The sequence below is a fragment of the Ylistrum balloti genome, unplaced genomic scaffold (assembly GCF_031769215.1).
Source record: "Ylistrum balloti isolate Yb309-2 unplaced genomic scaffold, AGI_CSIRO_Ybal_v1 Utg370086, whole genome shotgun sequence".
Taxonomy (NCBI): Eukaryota; Metazoa; Mollusca; class Bivalvia; order Pectinida; family Pectinidae; genus Ylistrum; species Ylistrum balloti.
Genome location: NW_026782120.1, coordinates 305,408 through 329,793, shown reverse-complemented (window position 1 = coordinate 329,793; position 24,386 = coordinate 305,408). Strand labels below are relative to the sequence as shown.

Here is a 24,386-nt window from a genome sequence, read left to right as displayed (position 1 = left end):
CATAAAACATGTCTGTTATATTCACTTGCGTGTCTTTTGTACAATCTTTACACATGAAAGATGTCTGTTCTATTCTTTTGCGTGTCGTTTGTAGAATCTTTCCACACATAAAACATGTCTGTTATATTCACTTGCGTGTCTTTTGTACAATCTTTACACATGAAAGATGTCTGTTCTATTCTTTTGCGTGTCGTTTGTAGAATCTTTCCACACATAAAACATGTCTGTTATATTCACTTGCGTGTCTTTTGTACAATCTTTACACATAAAAAACATATCTGTTATATTCACTTGCGTGTCTTTTGTACAATCTTTACACATAAAAAAAATATGTCTGTTCTATTCTTTTGCGTGTCTTTTGTACAATCTTTACACATGAAATATGTCTGTTCTATTCACTTGCGTGTCGTTTGTAGAATCTTTCCACACAAATGTTTATCTGAATTATTTTAACCAATGATCATACTAAAGATTATCAAGTAGTAGTAAACAGTTAATTTGCATTTTTCCTGAAAGTATTGGTCAAGTTTGAGATGTACAGGTATAGCAGTATGGTTATGAAAAATACATCATTACATGAATATATAATTATAAACTACATAACAATTACATCAATAGTGGAGAGATGAAATTTGTGTAAATAAAAAAATCCCCCTGATGTCTGACATTTGTCTGTTAAGGTTACCAGCTGAAAAAATGCTAAAAATGGAAAAATACTGCTAATTCCAACCGAATACTACAACTTTACAGAAGAAATTTATTTCTAAACACCTATCTTAAAATCAACAGCACTGTCCTGGTAACAAAGTACTTACATTTCAGCAAACTCCAACTCGGAAATTCTTCATAACATGACCACATGTAAACACAATGAAAAGTTCACTTCCTGTAAAGCTGGTGTTTGGTGCGTAGACACAGATTCGAGACTGCCCAAATAGTAATCTCCAATACAAAGCTAAAAATATTATTCTGAAAGAAATTAAACTCCACGCTGTCCACTTCAACATGACAAGACCAATTTTAGCACCGTTTTTTTTCTTCTAAATTTCCATTTCGCTTTAAACTTTCTTTTTCTGTACTCTCAGCTTTGAGGAATAAAGAATGATGATGTATAAATTGTTGTAGCGTGATATGCGGCCCATTTTGACCATAGTTTACTTGTTTTTTTCAGAGCACATTGTTCCTGCTTAGGATCTTCCTAAGTTAAGCCGGATATGTATGATCGTACACAAGGAAATGCTAAAAATGATAGTATGACAGAGGATAGGACCGACGTCCTTCTGATAGGGGTATTAGGTGTTCTAGCCTTTCTCTGTACACTCATCATTATATTATTATGTATAGTATTATACAAACGACTGGGAAATCGTCGGTGTGAAGGTTGTCGACACAGGAACCATCATACGAGCTGTAACTTGTGTAGCGGTCACGCTGCTGTATCACCAAATCAACAGTCGCCTTACTGGTTATGGGAAGAGGAACCTTCTACTACTAGAAGACGTCCTGGCGCGAACACTCGCTTTAACCCCGTGTATGTCCCTGATGAACCCGAAAGGTCAACAGAGGTCACAGGAATCCAACGAAATTCAAACCCTCGAGATGAGGTGATGCAACCTCCATATTCTCAAGATGAGGGGAGACAACCTCGATTCCCTCGAGATGAGGGGAGACAACCTCGGTACCCTGAAGATGAGGGGAGACAACCTCGATTCCCTAATGATGAGGGGAGACAACCTCGGTACCCTGAAGATGAGGGGAGACAACCTCGGTGGCCTGAAGATGAGGTGAGACAACCTCGATACCCTCAAGATGGGGGGAGACAACCTCGGTGCCCTCAAGATGAGGGGAGACAACATCGGTACCCTCAAGATGAGGAGAGACAACCAGACATGGATTTGAGTTCCGTTCATAGTCATAACTCGGCCTTCAGTACTGCTTGGATGAATATTAAGAAGGTCGTAGACAGGAGTGTAACTGCTGTAGTCGGAGATAAACTGGTTGTGTATATTACTCGGCGTATAGGGTACAATGGAGGATTCCTCGTTTTGGATAATATGGGGATTTCAGTTGAAGTTCCTCCCGGAGCTGTGAATGAAGGCGAAACAAAAATCATCACACTGTTATTAAACTGGGATTTAACTGACAATCCGTTTATGCAGCCAAACCAGGCACTGGTGAGCCCTGTTGTGTTTGTAGGACCGCATGGAATTAAGCTCAACAAACCCTGTATATTAAGTTATATGCACTGTTCGTTTGATACACGACATATTCAGGTGATGAAAAGTGAAACGGACCTTTTCTCACAGAAAAAATGGGAAGTAATGTGTACGCCAAACAGCAAAAGTGAAGCATGCGTACTGACCTCGAGTACGTGTCAGCTAAATATTGATACTTTTACATTATATACCTGTCTTCAATGTCCTCCAGAAGGTGAACTGGGTAGAAAGTGGCTGCAGGTTGCTGTATTCTCTGAAGGCATTAAGCAAGGAATCGAAAACCAACAGGTAACCCAACACCACCCATTAGCAGTCACTGTTACAATGTAGCGAATACTCCTAGAACACATTGTTTTAGCGATTTTATTTAAGATTTGAATCAACATCAGTGTAATATTCGTAACTTGATGAACATTAGTGATAATATCCGTGAGTTACTTCAGTAGCGGTTATGTCCGTGAGTTACTTCAGTAGCGGTTGTGTCCGTGAGTTACTTCAGTAGCGGTTATATCCGTGAGTTACATCAGTATCGGTTATATCCGTGAGTTACATCAGTAGCGGTTATGTCCGTGAGTTACTTCAGTAGCGGTTATGTCCGTGAGTTACTTCAGTAGCGGTTATATCCGTGAGTTACTTCAGTAGCGGTTATGTCAGTGAGTTACTTCAGTAGCGGTTATATCCGTGAGTTACTTCAGTAGCGGTTATGTCCGTGAGTTACTTCAGTAGCGGTTATATACGTGAGTTACTTCAGTAGCGGTTATGTCCGTGAGTTACTTTAGTAGCGGTTATATCCGTGAGTTACTTCAGTAGCGATTATGTCCGTGAGTTACTTTAGTAGCGGTTGTATACGCTAGTTACTTTAGTAGCGGTTATATCCGTGAGTTACTTCAGTATCGGTTATGTCCGTGAGTTACTTTAGTAGCGGTTATATCCGTGAGTTACTTCAGTAGCGGTTATGTCCGTGAGTTACTTTAGTAGCGGTTGTATACGCTAGTTACTTTAGTAGCGGTTATATCCGTGAGTTACTTCAGTAGCGGTTGTGTCCGTGAGTTACTTCAGTATCGGTTATATCCGTGAGTTACTTCAGTAGCGGTTATATCCGTGAGTTACATCAGTAGCGGTTGTGTCCGTGAGTTACTTCAGTATCGGTTATATCCGTGAGTTACATCAGTAGCGGTTATGTCCGTGAGTTATTTCAGTAGCGGTTATATCCGTGAGTTACTTCAGTAGCGGTTATGTCCGTGAGTTACTTCAGTAGCGGTTATGTCCGTGAGTTATTTCAGTAGCGGTTATATCCGTGAGTTACTTCAGTAGCGGTTATATCCGTGAGTTACTTCAGTAGCGGTTATATCCGTTAGTTACTTCTGTAGCGCTTATATTCGTGAGTTACTTCAGTAGCGGTTATATCCGTGAGTTACTTCAGTAGCGGTTATATCCGTGAGTTACTTCAGTAGCGGTTATATCCGTGAGTTACATCAGTAGCGGTTATATCCGTGAGTTACTTCAGTAGCGGTTATATCCGTGAGTTACTTCAGTAGCGGTTATATCCGTGAGTTATTTCAGTAGCGGTTATATCCGTGAGTTACTTCAGTAGCGGTTATATCCGTGAGTTATTTCAGTAGCGGTTATATCCGTGAGTTACTTCAGTAGCGGTTATATCCGTGAGTTATTTCAGCAGCGGTTATATCCGTGAGTTACTTCAGTAGCGGTTATATCCGTGAGTTACTTCAGTAGCGGTTATATCCGTGAGTTACATCAGTAGCGGTTATATCCGTGAGTTATTTCAGTAGCGGTTATATCCGTGAGTTATTTCAGTAGCGGTTATATCCGTGAGTTACTTCAGTAGCGGTTATATCCGTGAGTTATTTCAGTAGCGGTTATATCCGTGAGTTACTTCAGTAGCGGTTATATCCGTGAGTTACTTCAGTAGCGGTTATATCCGTGAGTTACATCAGTAGCGGTTATATCCGTGAGTTACTTCAGTAGCGGTTATATCCGTGAGCTACTTCAGTAGCGGTTATATCCGTGAGTTACATCAGTAGCGGTTATATCCGTGAGTTATTTCAGTAGCGGTTATATCCGTGAGTTATTTCAGTAGCGGTTATATCCGTGAGTTACTTCAGTAGCGGTTATATCCGTGAGTTACTTCAGTAGCGGTTATATCCGTGAGTTACTTCAGTAGCGGTTATATCCGTGAGTTACTTCAGTAGCGGTTATGTCCGTGAGTTACTTCAGTAGCGGTTATGTCCGTGAGTTACTTCAGTAGCGGTACTCTCTGAGATTTTATCAGGTAGCTACAGTATACTCTAATAGTCTTTGAAGTCTGTCCTTCTAGAAGTTTTATCTTGATTGATTGACATAACTGGGCCGCCATGGTTTATGAAGGTGTTTCCCCAGTTCTATTGATTATACAAAAAATAGCTGATATAAATGTGGACACTTCTTACTACAAATTCCGACGGTTTTATCAGCACATTTGTAGATTAACAGTTACTATTCTAGTTGTTTTTAAGTGCTTGTATTCATCAAACGGTTACTTATCCGCGCACCTGTTTGTTTATAAATTGTCCATGCTCTGTCAACAGTAAGGTCAGCCAAATATCACGTATGTATGTATTGGGCCTGTCGGAACGATAAATAGTACATCAGACTTATTTTTGACTTGGCAAGCTTTTAAAGGGTACCTCAGACTAATTGTGGGGCTGTGAGAGTGATTAAGGGTACCCCAGACTAATTGTGGGGCTGTGAGAGTGATTAAGGGTACCCCAGACTAATTGTGGGGATGTGGGAGTGATTAAGGGTACCCCAGACTAATTGTGGGGCTGTGAGAGTGATTAAGGGTACCCCAGACTAATTGTGGGGATGTGGGAGTGATTAAGGGTACCCCAGACTAATTGTGGGGCTGTGAGAGTGATTAATCGTACATCAGACTAATTGTGGGGCTGTGGGAGTGATTAAGGGTACCCCAGACTAATTGTGGGGCTGTGTGAGTGATTAAGGGTACCCCAGACTAATTGTGGGGCTGTGAGAGTGATTAAGGGTACCCCAGACTAATTGTGGGGCTGTGAGAGTGATTAAGGGTACCTCAGACTAATTGTGGAGCTGTGAGAGTGATTAAGGGTACCCCAGACTAATTGTGGGGCTGTGGGAGTGATTAAGGGTACCTCAGACTAATTGTGGGGCTGTGTGAGTGATTAAGGGTACCTCAGACTAATTGTGGGGCTGTGGGAGTGATTAAGGGTACCTCAGACTAATTGTGGGGCTGTGTGAGTGATTAAGGGTACCCCAGACTAATTGTGGGGCTGTGGGAGTGATTAAGGGTACCCCAGACTAATTGTGGGGCTGTGGGAGTGATTAAGGGTACCCCAGACTAATTGTGGGGCTGTGGGAGTGATTAAGGGTACCTCAGGGTAATTGTGGGGCTGTGGGAGTGATTAAGGGTACCTCAGACTAATTGTGGGGCTGTGGGAGTGATTAAGGGTACCCCAGACTAATTGTGGGGCTGTGGGAGTGATTAAGGGTACCCCAGACTAATTGTGGGGCTGTGTGAGTGATTAAGGGTACCTCAGACTAATTGTGGGACTGTGTGAGTGATTAAGGGTACCCCAGACTAATTGTGGGGCTGTGTGAGTGATTAAGGGTACCTCAGACTAATTGTGGAGTTGTGAGAGTGATTAAGGGTACCTCAGACTAATTGTGGGGCTGTGAGAGTGATTAAGGGTACCCCAGACTAATTGTGGAGTTGTGAGAGTGATTAAGGGTACCTCAGACTAATTGTGGGGCTGTGGGAGTGATTAAGGGTACCTCAGACTAATTGTGGGGCTGTGGGAGTGATTAAGGGTACCTCAGACTAATTGTGGGGCTGTGGGAGTGATTAAGGGTACCCCAGACTAATTGTGGGGCTGTGTGAGTGATTAAGGGTACCTCAGACTAATTGTGGAGTTGTGAGAGTGATAAAGAGTACATCAAGCTTTTTTTTTAATACGACAGGCCCAAAATAAACCTGATGTACACTTTATCAATACGACAGGCCCAAAATAAACCTGATGTACACTTTATCAATACGACAGGCCCAAAATAAGCCTGATGTACACTTTATCAATACGACAGGCCCAAAATAAGCCTGATGTACACTTTATCAATACGACAGGCCCAAAATAAGCCTGATGTACTCTTTATCAATACGACAGGCCCAAAATAAACCTGATGTACACTTTATCAATACGACAGGCCCAAAATAAACCTGATGTACTCTTTATCATAACAGGCCCAAAATAAACCTGATGTACACTTTATCAATACGACAGGCCCAAAATAAACCTGATGTACACTTTATCAATACGACAGGCTAAACCTGATACACTTTATCAATACGACAGGCCCAAAATAAACCTGATGTACACTTTATCAATACGACAGACCCAAAATAAACCTGATGTACACTTTATCAATACGACAGGCCCAAAATAAACCTGAGGTACACTTTATCAATACGACAGGCCCAAAATAAGCCTGATGTACACTTTATCAATACGACAGGCCCAAAATAAACCTGATGTACATTTATCAATACGACAGGCCCAAAATAAACCTGAGGTACACTTTATCAATACGTCAGGCCCAAAATAAACCTGATGTACATTTATCAATACGACAGGCCCAAAATAAACCTGATGTACACTTTATCAATACGACAGGCCCAAAATAAGCCTGATGTACACTTTATCAATACGACAGACCCAAAATAAGCCTGATGTACACTTTATCAATACGACAGGCCCAAAATAAACCTGATGTACACTTTATCAATACGACAGGCCCAAAATAAACCTGAGGTACACTTTATCAATACGACAGGCCCAAAATAAACCTGATGTACACTTTATCAATACGACAGGCCCAAAATAAACCTGATGTACACTTTATCAATACGACAGGCCCAAAATAAACCTGATGTACACTTTATCAATACGACAGGCCCAAAATAAGCCTGAGGTACACTTTATCAGGCCCAAAATAAACCTGATGTACAATCAATCAGGCCCAAAATAAACCTGATGTACACTTTATCAATACGACAGGCCCAAAATAAACCTGAGGTACACTTTATCAATACGACAGGCCCAAAATAAACCTGATGTACACTTTATCAATACGACAGGCCCAAAATAAACCTGATGTACACTTTATCAATACGACAGGCCCAAAATAAACCTGATGTACACTTTATCAATACGACAGGCCCAAAATAAACCTGATGTACACTTTATCAATACGACAGGCCCAAAATAAACCTGATGTACACTTTATCAATACGACAGGCCCAAAATAAACCTGATGTACACTTTATCAATACGACAGGCCCAAAATAAACCTGAGGGAAACTTTATCAATACGACAGGCCCAAAATAAACCTGATGTACACTTTATCAATACGACAGGCCCAAAATAAAACTGATGTACACAATAGAAAAAACACATCCCCAAAATAAACCTGATGTGCACTTTATAGATACGACAGGCCCAAAATAAACCTGATGTACACTTTATACGACAGGCCCAAAATAAACGACAGGCCCAAAATAAACCTGATGTACATTTATCAATACGACAGGCCCAAAATAAACCTGATGTACACTTTATCAATACGACAGGCCCAAAATAAGCCTGATGTACACTTTATCAATACGACAGGCCCAAAATAAACCTGATGTACTCTTTATCAATACGACAGGCCCAAAATAAACCTGATGTACACTTTATCAATACGACAGGCCCAAAATAAACCTGATGTACACTTTATCAATACGACAGGCCCAAAATAAACCTGATGTACACTTTATCAATACGACAGGTAAACCTGATGTACTTTATCAATACGACAGGCCCAAAATAAACCTGATGTACACTTTATCAATACGACAGGCCCAAAATAAACCTGATGTACAAAATAAACCTGATGTACACTTTATCAATACGACAGGCCCAAAATAAACCTGATGTACACTTTATCAATACGACAGGCCCAAAATAAACCTGATGTACACTTTATCAATACGACAGGCCCAAAATAAACCTGATGTACACTTTATCAATACGACAGGCCCAAAATAAGCCTGATGTACACTTTATCAATACGACAGGCCCAAAATAAACCTGATGTACACTTTATCAATACGACAGGCCCAAAATAAACCTGAGGTACACTTTATCAATACGACAGGCCCAAAATAAACCTGATGTACACTTTATCAATACGACAGGCCCAAAATAAACCTGAATCAATACCTAAACCTGATGTACACTTTATCAATACGACAGGCCCAAAATAAACCTGATGTACAAAATAAACCTTTATCAATACGACAGGCCCAAAATAAACCTGATGTACACTTTATCAATACGACAGGCCCAAAATAAACTTTATCAATACGACAGGCCCAAAATAAACCTGATGTACACTTTATCAATACGACAGGCCCAAAATAAACCTGATGTACTATTTATCAATACGACAGGCCCAAAATAAACCTGATGTACACTTTATCAATACGACAGGCCCAAAATAAACCTGATGTACACTTTATCAATACGACAGGCCCAAAATAAACCTGATGTACATCTTTATCAATAATACGACAGGCCCAAAATAAACCTGATGTACACTTTATCAATACGACAGGCCCAAAATAAACCTGAACAATCAAACCAGGCCCAAAATAAACCTGATGTACACTTTATCAATACGACAGGCCCAAAATAAACCTGATGTACACTTTATCAATACGACAGGCCCAAAATAAACCTGATGTACACATAAACAATAAGAACGGCCCAAAATAAACCTGATGTACACTTTATCAATACGACAGGCCCAAAATAAACCTGAGGTACACTTTATCAATACGACAGGCCCAAAATAAACCTGATGTACTACTTTATCAATACGACAGGCCCAAAATAAACCTGATGTACATCTTTATCAATACGACAGGCCCAAAATAAACCTGATCAAATACGACAGGCCCAAAATAAACCTGATGTACATATCAATACGACAGGCCCAAAATAAACATGATGTACTCTTTATCAATACGACAGGCCCAAAATAAACCTGATGTACACTTTATCAATACGACAGGCCCAAAATAAACCTGATGTACACTTTATCAATACGACAGGCCCAAAATAAACCTGATGTACTCTTTATCAATACGACAGGCCCAAAATAAACCTGATGTACATTTATCAATACGACAGGCCCAAAATAAACCTGAGGTACACTTTATCAATACGACAGGCCCAAAATAAACCTGATGTACACTTTATCAATACGACAGGCCCAAAATAAACCTGATGTACACTTTATCAATACGATAAACCTGATGTACACTTTATCAATACGACAGGCCCAAAATAAACCTGATGTACATTTATCAATACGACAGGCCCAAAATAAACCTGAGGTACACTTTATCAATACGACAGGCCAAAAATAAGCCTGATGTACATTTATCAATACGTCAGGCCCAAAATAAACCTGATGTACTCTTTATCAATACGACAGGCCAAAAATAAGCCTGAGGTACACTTTATCAATACGACAGACCCAAAATAAACCTGATGTACTCTTTATCAATACGACAGGCCCAAAATAAACCTGAGGTACACTTTATCAATACGACAGGCCCAAAATAAACCTGATGTACATTTATCAATACGTCAGGCCCAAAATAAGCCTGAGGTACACTTTATCAATACGACAGACCCAAAATAAACCTGATGTACTCTTTATCAATACGACAGGCCCAAAATAAACCTGAGGTACACTTTATCAATACGACAGGCCAAAAATAAGCCTGATGTACATTTATCAATACGTCAGGCCCAAAATAAGCCTGATGTACATTTATCAATACGACAGACCCAAAATAAACCTGATGTACACTTTATCAATACGACAGGCCCAAAATAAACCTGAGGTACACTTTATCAATACGTCAGGCCCACAATAAACCTGATGTACTCTTTATCAATACGACAGGCCCACAATAAACCTGAGGTACACTTTATCAATACGACAGGCCCAAAATAAACCTGAGGTACACTTTATCAATACGACTGGCCCAAAATAAACCTGATGTACATTTATCAATACGTCAGGCCCAAAATAAGCCTGAGGTACACTTTATCAATACGACAGGCCCACAATAAGCCTGATGTACACTTTATCAATACGACAGGCCCACCAAAAGCCTGAGGTATCAGCTGGCAAATGATGAAATTCCAAATTGATCTATAGAAAAAGTGACAAGGTCGGAAGATGGGTTTCTGTACAACAAAGATTGTATGTCTGTTCTGGAAAGTCGATTTTCTTTTTTCGGTTTCTTTTTTAAATTGACTTGCTTGTTTTGATAACCTTAAGGGTCGAGTTTATAGTAAGTACTTTGCAAACAGTTGAGATCGGGTCGAGAATCGGAGTACATATTTCTTGATTAAGCAAGCCAAAAAACATCATATATCTATTACAGGTAAAGTGTATATATGCAACTAATAGCAATTTATGTCTACCCAGTCGGACAGGGTCCACTTAAAATCGGCTTGTTTGCCCTGTATTTAAAAAGTACGTGTTGTATCATTGTAGATCAGGGTGTATTTTCTCAACAAGACCAACTGTGCACTACAGTGGGCGATTAACAACGAGGCTAAATATGGCAGCAAGCTTATATGTCCTGAAAAGCTTTTCTTATTAGAAGGAACGGAAAAAGATGTTTTCGTCGTCCTGAAGTAAGTCTTGGTGATTCTGACGGTACATTTATCAATATCGGAGAGTATACCATTCTGTCAATAAAATATTGAGATATTAAAATCGGATTGAGTTTCTGAAAACTTGTATAAATGTTGATGTGTAAACTGTCGATATTCTGGCGTTAGGTACTTAAAATTATACAAAATACACATGTGAAAAACTCCTGATGATTTAAATTTAGATACACTAGAGACAAATAATGAATCGAACTGAATCATACGGCTGTTTCGTCCTTTTAGAACTCGTCAGCGATTCTAAGGGCCTAAATTTCGAAGCCTTGGAGGCGACTAAGGAAAATCTAAAGTGATTGAAAGAAAAGAATCGAGTCCGGAAGGTGCAGCAGCCACATGATAATAAATTTTGTAATTATCATATATCAGATAAGTTTTGAGCATCGTCAAGTCCATGTGTATGTTATAAACCCTGTTACGATTCTAATGAATGAATACGTGGCATGCTGGCCAAGCCAGAACCTGTTCATACGGGTCTTTGAAGATGGCGTGGAAAAGTGACTTGAATGTCATGTAGCTATATAGAATGTACATAGTTTGATTAACCGTGTAAACATTTTAACGTCGATAAGTGGTTATTATAAACACGCATTCTTCTAAATAGACATTATCATATTTCTAACTATGTATTACTATTGAGTTATGTAACATTGACCATAGTTTGGTGGGAGAGGGAGAAAATAGATAACATTATAATCTACTAGAGTTACTTCCCTTCGTGTCACTTTCGTTCATAAACGGACCATTCATAGATATTTAAGGGGGTCGAAAAAAGCTTTTACATGCCAGTGGTCTTTATAAACAGGTTAACTTTATTTTCAATCAATCGCCTTTTTGGATCAACCGAAGAGTGTTGTAATAATAGATTTCTTACTGTTTCGCTGATTAAAAGAATATCTGTGGCTAACATGGATGTATTTTTTTCATTTTTTCAGACATTTATCCAGAGGATGGACAATGATTGACCAGACTAACAGTAGACTAAATCGCATACAGTACCTCAGCATCTGGCACGGCCTTTGTCCACATGTCTGTGTAGGTTTTCGGCGGGAAAATCCTTCCATGTACGAATTCAGTCTGTATTTAGACGTACAGCAAGATGGCCGAGAAAATGAAAGTGAAAGAATTATAGCACAAATTGTGCAACAGGAACCGGAAAATACTGCAGGGGTTCCAAGAATAACTCCAGTACCAACGAACAGGACGATTCCCCAATGTCTCAGAACGAGGCTTCAGGTACTACTGGATGTTTCCTGTCCACTAGCCAGAAACTGGAAAGGCCTTGCAGAGAGGTTAGGCTATGACGCTATGATACCCATGATCGAGAGCAGGACAATTGGTTCCAGTCCTACGGAGATGCTGTTGCAGGTGATAGAGCAAAAAGCGCACACACTTCAGGATCTCCAGGTATTACTTTATCTTAAATCAAAACGTTCACACACTTCAGGATCTCCAGGTACTACTTTATCTTAAATCAAAAAGTGCACACACTTCAGGATCTCCAGGTACTACTTTATCTTAAATCAAAACGTTCACACACTTCAGGATCTCCAGGTACTACTTTATCTTAAATCAAAAAGTGCACACACTTCAGGATCTCCAGGTACTACTTTATCTTAAATCAAAAAGTGCACACACTTCAGGATCTACAGGTACTACTTTATCTTAAATCAAAAAGTCCACACACTTCAGGATCTCTACGTACTACTTTATCTTAAATCAAAAAGCGCACACACTTCAGGATCTCCAGGTACTACTTTATCTTAAATCAAAAAGTCCACACACTTCAGGATCTCCAGGTACTACTTTATCTTAAATCAAAAAGTCCACACACTTCAGGATCTCTACGTACTACTTTATCTTAAATCAAAAAGCGCACACACTTCAGGATCTCCAGGTACTACTTTATCTTAAATCAAAAAGTCCACACACTTCAGGATCTCCAGGTACTACTTTATCTTAAATCAAAAAGCGCACACACTTCAGGATCTCCAGGTACTACTTTATCTTAAATCAAAAAGCGCACACACTTCAGGATCTCCAGGTACTACTTTATCTTAAATCAAAAAGTGCACACACTTCAGGATCTCCAGGTACTTTTATGAAGAACAGTTCACACACATATCAGGATAAGGTTTAAATATATCTTTGATATCATGTATTATGTATATATAAATGTGCCAGACGATTCCAAATATATGTTGTACATATGTTATCAATGATCAGAAACTGTTGAACAGGATGTTTCTGTGTACGGTCAATATGGCTAACTTTGTGAAATAGTTAATTTGCGGCATTTAAAATCATCCATGAATTCTGCGGTCTTGGCCCGTATTTATCAAACAATTATCATATTTCAGCACTTTTCTCAATTAAACTTTCTATATAATCTCTTTAAAATATTAAATAGTGGTTTGTAAGAAAAAAAAACGTTGGAAGTGAGATTTTATCTAAAGTCTTTACGAAATTCCTTCATACCATTGAAAAAAGTGTATCCGACATATCACTAAAACACAAAAGTGTATCCGACATATCACTAAAACACAAAAGTGTACCCGACATATCACTAAAACACAAAAATGTCTCCGACATATCACTACAACACAAAAGTGTATCCGAGATATCCCTAAAACACAAAAGTGTATCCGAGATATCACTAAAACACAAACATGTATCCGACATATCACTAAAACACAAACATGTATCCGACATATCACTAAAACACAAAAGTGTATCCGACATATCACTAAAACACAAAAGTGTATCCGACATATCCCTAAAACACAAAAGTGTCTCCGACATATCACTAAAACACAAACATGTATCCGAGATATCACTAAAACACAACCATGTATCCGACATATCACTAAAACACAAAAATGTCTCCGACATATCACTACAACACAAAAGTGTATCCGACATACCACTTAAACACAAAAGTGTATCCGACAAATCACTAAAACAAAAAACATGTATCTGGCATATCACTAAAACACAAAAATGTCTCCGACATATCACTAAAACACAAAAGTGTGTCCGACATATCACTAAAACACAAAAGTGTGTCCGACATATCACTAAAACACAAAAGTGTATCCGACATATCACTAAAACACAAAAGTGTATCCGACATATCGCTAAAACACAAAAGTGTGTCCGACATATCACTAAAACACAAAAGTGTATCCGACATATCACTAAAACACAAAAGTGTATCCGACATATCACTTAAACACAAACATGTATCCGACATATCACTAAAACACAAACATGTATCCGAGATATCACTAAAACACAAACATGTATCCGACATATCACTAAAACACAAAAGTGTATCCGACATATCACTAAAACACAAAAGTGTCTCCGACATATCACTAAAACACAAAAGTGTGTCCGACATATCACTAAAACACAAAAGTGTATCCGACATATCACTAAAGCAAAAAAATGTGTGTCCGACATATCACTAAAACACAAAAGTGTATCCGACATATCACTAAAACACAAAAGTGTATCCGACATATCGCTAAAACACAAAAGTGTATCCGACATATCACTAAAACACAAAAGTGTATCCGACATATCACTTAAACACAAACATGTATCCGACATATCACTAAAACACAAACATGTATCCGACATATCACTAAAACACAAACATGTATCCGACATATCACATATCAAACACAAAAGTGACATATCACTTAAACACAAAAGTGTATCCGACATATCACTAAAACACAAAAGTGTATCCGACATATCACTAAAACACAAAAGTGTCTCCCAAATATCACTAAAACACAAAAGTGTATCCGACATATCATCACTAAACTAAAACACAAAAGTGTATCCGACATATGTGTCACATATCAACACAAAAGTGTATATCACTAAAACACAAAAGTGTACATATCACTAAAACACAAAAGTGTATCCGACATATCACTAAAACACAAAAGTGTATCCGACATATCACTAAAACACAAAAGTGACATATCACTAAAACACAAAAGTGTATCCGACATATCACTAAAACACAAAAGTGTATCCGACCGATATCACTAAAACACAAAAGTGTATCCGACATATCACTAAAACACAAAAGTGTATCCGACATATCACTAAAACACAAACATGTATTCGACATATCACTAAAACACAAACATGTATCCGACATATCACTAAAACACAAAAGTGTATCCGACATATCACTAAAACACAAAAGTGTATCCGACATATCACTAAAACACAAACATGTATCCGACATATCACTAAAACACAAAAGTGTATCCGACATATCACTAAAACACAAAAGTGTATCCGACATATCACTAAAACACAAAAATGTATCCGACATATCACTAAAACACAAAAGTGTATCCGACATATCACTAAAACACAAAAGTGTATCCGACATATCACTAAAACACAAACATGTATCCGACATATCACTAAAACACAAAAGTGTATCCGACATATCACTAAAACACAAAAGTGTATCCGACATATCACTAAAACACAAAAGTGTATCCGACATATCACTAAAACACAAACATGTATTCGACATATCACTAAAACACAAACATGTATCCGTATCACTAAAACACAAACATGTACATATCACTAAAACACAAAAGTGTATCCGACATATCACTAAAACACAAACATGTTTCCGAAATATCACTTAAACACACAAATGTATCCGACATATCACTAAAAAATAAAACATGTATCCGACATATCACTAAAACACAAAAGTGTATCCGACATATCACTAAAACACAAACATGTATCCGACATATCACTAAAACACAAAAGTGTATCCGACATATCACTAAAACACAAACATGTATCCGACATATCACTAAAACACAAAAGTGTATCCGACATATCACTAAAACACAAAAGTGTATCCGACATATCACTAAAACACAAAAGTGTATCCGACATATCACTTAAACACAAACATGTATTCGACATATCACTAAAACACAAACATGTATCCGAGATATCACTAAAACACAAACATGTATCCGACATATCGCTAAAACACAAAAGTGTCTCCGACATATCACTAAAACACAAACATGTGTCCGACATATCACTTAAACACACACATGTATCCGACATATCACTAAAACATAAAACATGTATCCGACATATCACTAAAACACAAAAGTGTATCCGACATATCACTAAAACACAAACATGTATCCGACATATCACTAAAACACAAAAGTGTATCCGACATATCACTAAAACACAAACATGTATCCGACATATCACTAAAACACAAAAGTGTCTCCGACATATCACTAAAACACAAAAGTGTATCCGACATATCACTAAAACACAAACATGTATCCGACATATCACTAAAACACAAAAGTGTATCCGACATATCGCTAAAACACAAACATGTGTCCCTATATATTAGTATGAGTAATATGTTATATGAAATACGGGCCCTGGTATGTTCCGATTAGTCACGTGACGTCTTCTACTCTTGGAAAAACATGTTTTCATCCTGTGTTACAGAGGTATCATCAATAAAACCACGCAGAAGATCAATGTTCTTCATCGGACAAAATGATTTTTTTTTAAATGGAGTTTTATCTAATGTAGTACAATTAAGATTATCACCGTTAACTTCACAGACCGTGCACGGGATGGAACTAATTTCCGTACAACAAAGTTCGCTATTTAAAATACAATGCATTCATTTGTTATGTTTTGGTAGCATGAAAAAGTTTTATTTGAAATTTGATTTTAAAATCTATGATTATTATTAATCTGTAGTTTGATATATGTCTAATATTTGTTGCTAGACATTGCCGCATGTTTGATGTCAACCCAGTGGTGTAAAGCAATTCCACAAAATATTTCAATTCCACACTATATTTGTGTTTTTCAGTAGAGCAGACATGACATGAAAAATGATAATATAATGAAACGAAAATTTTACATTTTAAACTGATAAAGCATCGTTTGTAACGTATAGAGAATATATAAGCTGTGTTCTGACAAGTGTGAGCCACTTTTGTCTTTCTGTCCCCAGCCAAAATACAATAGATATTTTAAGACACTGACTATGTATTCTGTTTATCCTACAACATTGTTTGAACATCAGACGATTGAAACTAAAACAGTTTTGTTGTTCAATCTGTGTTTCCTTGACGTTGACGTTACGCTGAAGTTTGCCCGATAACGGACGCCAAACTTCATCAGATATAATAGTGATTTTATGAATATTCAAAGATCGACATGTATTACAACATGTACAATCGCTTATTAAAAAACCATCTTTACTTCTAAATGTAGTATTTGAGTAAATTCAGAGAGTAATTCTGTCGAGTAACCGCAAGTACTAAAATACAGCAGTTTTCCGTCACTGCCGAATACAGCAAAAATATATGTAGCACGTGTATTCCGACAACGGCCAGTGGCAGGCTATATCTGTTTCATTATGTATATAAATCGTATTTCGTATATGGGTTTTATTTAATGGGTGATGTTTTTTAATTTGTTCCTACTCTGATTGTAGAGATTCCTTGGTGAGATGGGACGGACAGATGCCGTGAACGCTATACAGGAATATTTTGAGCCCCCAGAGGAACACAACACAACGCCACTCAAACCATGTCGAGAGGCGGTCGAAAATGAAAACTCTGCAATTGTAACAAGCGATCACCGTCTAAATGATTTCTAAAATCATCTGTCAAATTCATTTTTCAGTCATAAGTTGAAAATCAATTTTCATAGAGAGTAAAACGTAGGACAAAAATACTTATCCTTGGTAAGTAAAACTAGTTTGTTTGAACCACGTGGTCTAAGTGTATGATATGAATAAAAGTGTGGCGCTGATATATGATTGTGCTGTTTACAGCAGTGTTCGTGTGCTGTGTATATATAAATGAGAATGTGATCTTTTGTCATTATTTGTTAGCAATATATATATTAACGCTAAAATCGTATTGCTTCAGTGAAAGAATCATAATAACGTATCGTTTACAAGATTTACAGATTGAACGAAGTCATGCATGGATGAGAAAAAATGTCATTGTCGTTTCACGTTTCATTTTTTTTCGCTATAATTTCACAACCGTTCAAAAGCTTTGCTTACAATTCAGACATGGGTTTAAAACATTAATGTATGTTATTTAAGGAGAAAAAACTGTGGTACTAAGGAAGTATTGTGAATTATTGATAATGCTAATCTTAACGTTTGATGTGTTGCTGACGTCATACTTTGAACTCGTTCCTAAAGTCGTATTTTTAGTGCTTTGTGAAAGTATGCCACGTGGTTCCGTTGTTGTATACCCGATTCTCCTTTGAGAACGTGGCATTATTTATTATCCAATGCCTATTCCCATTATCACGATTTTTGTGCATGAAGTCGTCAACTGATGGACAAATTCGTAACACAGGGGTTCAAAAGATGCAGATTGATATACATTGTAGGAAGGTCACCATCGTGATCTCATTGAGAAATGTTCTATTTTTTTATGTGATATGAAGCTGGACATGTGTGATGTTCGTAAGTTTGTCTGTGGGTTCTGATGTTGTATAACCTGTTCTCATTGAGACCATGACATTACTTAGTTGGATTGACCAAGGTTTACCAGATGATAGCCGTCTATGAAACAGAAGACGCTTACTATTCCGGAACACCTGGTCTTAATCTCCCTTTTTTCAGGAGTCTTTATGAAATCTTTCTTCTGTTCATATGTTGGGAAAGTCTTATCGAATCTGAGTCTGAATTAAGATTATGTTCATGTATCGGTATTCTCTTTGTTAATTTCCACTGTCAGAGATCTGATCCTGGTCTTCTACTTCAATAATCTCTCCAACCAAACTCGAGAGAAAATTCTCGAAGCCGAAACAGTAAAAAGACGTATTTCTCCCCAAAAAAACGAACTCGTCCTCGGATCGTGAGATAAAAAGTGATGTGTATGAACGTATTGGTAAGAATCATGTCAATATTCCCCTATATCTTCACACTGTCTCTTGTGTAACATACGTGTATATTGGTTTTTTTCAAAGCCACTGCCACGCCTCAAACTAGAAAAGTTCTACGATTGGTGAATTAAACTCCAGACCTCTTCTCCCTCCCCGAGTTGGTAGGATACTCCATAGTCACTTGTCAATTCATTTTTATGCCTTTTGTAACCTGTATACCATGTTTTAATGAATCCGTGTAGTGACACAGTTGAGAGCATATACATGTACATTCGCTGTTTTTAAAATCAATTAATATTGAAGTAATGTGATTTACTTTTAGGTAAATGCATTTCCCCATTTTGTGACAATGATTTCGACCAACTGGGACCTTCCTTGGTCACCTCCTAGGTTTCAACATTCTAGGCCTCAAAGAACGACACTACTGTACTATGCAGTTTACTTGACATTTTTTAATAATTAATTTTAATTAATAATATTCACTCTTGTTTCTTTAAAATGGTCGTACTGAGTGATAGATATTGCTTTCGAGTTATTTCCGAGCCTCACGTTAAACATCATCCTGGAAACATGAATCAGGCCCTTTGGACCTTTTGAATTTTTAAGCGTGTTAAAAGTAGGTCGGAGTGCTCTAGATTAGGATCGTGGTTTTGTTCAAGTAAATTCACTTAGGTTCGTGTGGTTTCTTCCTTTCACATAGGTTCGTGTGATTTCTTCCTTTCACATAGGTTCGTGTGATTTCTTCCTTTCACATAGGTTCGTGTGATTTCTTCCTTTCACTTCGGTTCGTGTGATTTCTTCCTTTCACACAGGTTCGTGTGATTTCTTCCTTTCACTTTGGTTCGTGTGATTTCTTCCTTTCACATAGGTTCGTGTGATTTCTTCCTTTCACATAGGTTCGTGTGATTTCTTCCTTTCACATAGGTTCGTGTGATTTCTTCCTTTCACTTAGGTTCGTGTGATTTCTTCCTTTCACTTCGGTTCGTGTGATTTCTTCCTTTCACATAGGTTCGTGTGATTTCTTCCTTTCACTTCGGTTCGTGTGATTTCTTCCTTTCACTTAGGTTCGTGTGATTTCTTCCTTTCACTTCGGTTCGTGTGATTTCTTCCTTTCACTTCGGTTCGTGTGATTTCTTCCTTTCACATAGGTTCGTGTGATTTCTTCCTTTCACTTCGGTTCGTGTGATTTCTTCCTTTCACTTCGGTTCGTGTGATTTCTTCCTTTCACATAGGTTCGTGTGATTTCTTCCGTTCACTTCGGTTCGTGTGATTTCTTCCTTTCACTTCGGTTCGTGTGATTTCTTCCTTTCACTTCGGTTCGTGTGATTTCTTCCGTTCACTTCGGTTCGTGTGATTTCTTCCGTTCACTTCGGTTCGTGTGATTTCTTCCGTTCACTTCGGTTCGTGTGATTTCTTCCGTTCACTTCGGTTCGTGTGATTTCTTCCGTTCACTTCGGCTCGTGTGATTTCTTCCTTTCACTTCGGTTCGTGTGATTTCTTCCGTTCACTTCGGTTCGTGTGATTTCTTCCGTTCACTTCGGTTCGTGTGATTTCTTCCTTTCACATAGGTTCGTGTGATTTCTTCCTTTCACATAGGTTCGTGTGATTTCTTCCTTTCACATAGGTTCGTGTGATTTCTTCCTTTCACATAGGTTCGTGTGATTTCTTCCTTTCACATAGGTTCGTGTGATTTCTTCCGTTCACTTCGGTTCGTGTGATTTCTTCCTTTCACATAGGTTCGTGTGATTTCTTCCGTTCATTTCTTCCTTTCACATAGGTTCGTGTGATTTCTTCCGTTCACTTCGGTTCGTGTGATTTCTTCCTTTCACATAGGTTCGTGTGATTTCTTCCTTTCACATAGGTTCGTGTGATTTCTTCCTTTCACTTCGGTTCGTGTGATTTCTTCCTTTCACATAGGTTCGTGTGATTTCTTCCGTTCACTTCGGTTCGTGTGATTTCTTCCTTTCACTTCGGTTCGTGTGATTTCTTCCTTTCACTTCGGTTCGTGTGATTTCTTCCTTTCACTTCGGTTCGTGTGATTTCTTCCGTTCACTTCGGTTCGTGTGATTTCTTCCTTTCACATAGGTTCGTGTGATTTCTTCCTTTCACATAGGTTCGTGTGATTTCTTCCGTTCACTTCGGTTCGTGTGATTTCTTCCTTTCACATAGGTTCGTGTGATTTCTTCCGTTCACTTCGGTTCGTGTGATTTCTTCCGTTCACTTCGGTTCGTGTGATTTCTTCCTTTCACATAGGTTCGTGTGATTTCTTCCTTTCACATGGGTTCGTGTGATTTCTTCCTTTCACATAGGTTCGTGTGATTTCTTCCTTTCACATAGGTTCGTGTGATTTCTTCCTTTCACTTAGGTTCGTGTGATTTCTTCCTTTCACTTAGGTTCGTGTGATTTCTTCCTTTCACTTCGGTTCGTGTGATTTCTTCCTTTCACTTCGGTTCGTGTGATTTCTTCCTTTCACTTCGGTTCGTGTGATTTCTTCCTTTCACATAGGTTCGTGTGATTTCTTCCTTTCACATAGGTTCGTGTGATTTCTTCCTTTCACTTAGGTTCGTGTGATTTCTTCCTTTCACTTAGGTTCGTGTGATTTCTTCCGTTCACTTCGGTTCGTGTGATTTCTTCCTTTCACTTCGGTTCGTGTGATTTCTTCCTTTCACATAGGTTCGTGTGATTTCTTCCTTTCACATAGGTTCGTGTGATTTCTTCCTTTCACTTCGGTTCGTGTGATTTCTTCCTTTCACATAGGTTCGTGTGATTTCTTCCTTTCACTTCGGTTCGTGTGATTTCTTCCTTTCACATAGGTTCGTGTGATTTCTTCCTTTCACATAGGTTCGTGTGATTTCTTCCTTTCACTTCGGTTCGTGTGATTTCTTCCTTTCACTTAGGTTCGTGTGATTTCTTCCTTTCACTTTCGTGTGATTTCTTCCTTTCACTTCGTGTGATTTCTTCCTTTCACTTAGGTTCGTGTGATTTCTTCCTTTCACTTCGGTTCGTGTGATTTCTTCCTTTCACTTCGGTTCGTGTGATTTCTTCCTTTCACATAGGTTCGTGTGATTTCTTCCTTTCACTTCGGTTCGTGTGATTTCTTCCTTTCACTTCGGTTCGTGTGATTTCTTCCTTTCACATAGGTTCGTGTGATTTCTTTCCTTTCACATGGGTTCGTGTGATTTCTTCCTTTCACATGGGTTCGTGTGATTTCTTCCTTTCACATAGGTTCGTGTGATTTCTTCCTTTCACATAGGTTCGTGTGATTTCTTCCTTTCACTTCGGTTCGTGTGATTTCTTCCTTTCACTTCGGTTCGTGTGATTTCTTCCTTTCACTTAGGTTCGTATGATTTCTTCCTTTCACTTCGGTTCGTGTGATTTCTTCCTTTCACTTCGGTTCGTGTGATTTCTTCCTTTCACTTTGTTTCGTGTGATTTCTTCCGTTCACTTAGGTTCGTGTGATTTCTTCCTTTAGATGATCAACTTTAACATTAATTAAATATCTCTGAGTTAGACCATTAAACACCGATCGTCTTGGAACCTTTGTATATGTTTAATGTTGACATATCGTGAAATCATTTAACAAAAAGACGTTTGATCTATGTCACAAATTATTGTTATTACGGCCTTTCAGCGAACGACAATGTCCCAAAGTCAGTGAAGACCTTTGTTAGATAATGCAAGTCATTGTAAAAATGAATTTTGATATTTTACTATTTAGATAATTAAATGAGTTTAGCAATGCATTACATTTGTTGAATATCAATTTCATAATTTGTTTATCAATTCTTATTATAATTGAGCGTTGATTATATTTTGCTTATGACATCATTGTTTTTGTTCATTTTTAGTTTTAGTTTATTAATTATCCAGTGATTTATGGGAAATATTGATGACATTATTTCCTACATGTGAAATTATAAATGAAGTACAAATAACGTAGATGTACATAAGCAGCTTCATTGACTGAAGTGGTGTCCAGATATTTGATACAATAGCCTTGTTGATTTGTCACAAAGTTTAATTTTGAAAAAAATTGAAATGATGATATATTTTCAATAGCCTTGTTGATTTGTAACAGAGTTTAATTTTGAAAAAAAGATTGAAATAATGATATATTTTCAATAGACTTGTTGATTTGTCAAAAATTTAATATTGAAAAAAAAATTGAAATAATGATATATTTTGAATAGCCTTGCTGATTTGTCAAAAATTTAATATTGAAAAAAAAAATTGAAATAATGATATATTTTGAATAGCCTTGTTGATTTGTCACAAAGTTTAATTTTGAAAAAAAAATAAATAATGATATATTTTCAATAGCCTTGTTGATTTGTCAAAATGTTTTATTTTGGAAAAAAAATTAAATAATGATATATTTTCAATAGCCTTGTTGATTTGTCAAAATGTTTTATTTTGGAAAAAAAATTAAATAATGATATATTTTCAATAGCCTTGTTGATTTGTAACAAAGTTTAATTTTGAAAAAAAATAAATAATGATATATTTTCAATAGCCTTGTTGATTTGTCACACAGTTTAATTTTGGAAAAAATTGAAATAATGCTATATTTTCAATAGCCTTGTTGATTTGTAACAAAGTTTAATTTTGGAAAAAATTGAAATAATGATATATTTTCAATAGCCTTGTTGATTTGTCACAATGTTTTATTTTGGAAAAAAACATTAAATAATGATATATTTTCAATAGCCTTGTTGATTTGTCACAAAGTTTAATTTTTGAAAAAAATTGAAATAATGATATATTTTCAATAGCCTTGTTGATTTGTCAAAATGTTTTATTTTGGAAAAAAAATTAAATAATGATATATTTTCAATAGCCTTGCTGATTTGTCAAAAATTTAATATTGAAAAAAAATTGAAATAATGATATATTTTCAATAGCCTTGTTGTCTTGTCAAAAAGTTTAATTTTGGAAAAAATTGAAATAATGATATATTTTCAATAGCCTTGTTGAGTTGTAACAAAGTTTAATTTTGAAAAAAAAATAAATAATGATATATTTTCAATAGCCTTGTTGATTTGTCAAAATGTTTTATTTTGGAAAAAAAATTAAATAATGATATATTTTCAATAGCCTTGTTGATTTGTCACACAGTTTAATTTTGGAAAAAATTGAAATAATGATATATTTTCAATAGCCTTGTTGATTTGTAACAAAGTTTAATTTTGGAAAAAATTGAAATAATGATATATTTTCAATAGCCTTGTTGATTTGTAACAAAGTTTAATTTTGGAAAAAATTGAAATAATGATATATTTTCAATAGCCTTGTTGATTTGTCACAATGTTTTATTTTGGAAAAAAACATTAAATAATGATATATTTTCAATAGCCTTGTTGATTTGTCACAAAGTTTAATTTTTGAAAA

The 24,386-nt window shown here is 37.0% G+C and overlaps 1 protein-coding gene across 1 annotated transcript; it reads left to right on the top strand.

The window, feature by feature from the left end:
• Positions 1–1,214: 1,214 nt before the first annotated feature.
• LOC132549882 (UNC5C-like protein) lies at positions 1,215–17,748 on the top strand. The gene is made up of 4 exons (XM_060213851.1): positions 1,215–2,504; positions 10,861–11,003; positions 11,972–12,443; positions 17,584–17,748. The coding sequence occupies exons 1-4, from the start codon at positions 1,215–1,217 to the stop codon at positions 17,746–17,748; spliced, it is 2,070 nt and encodes a 689-aa protein (XP_060069834.1).
• Positions 17,749–24,386: the final 6,638 nt, after the last annotated feature.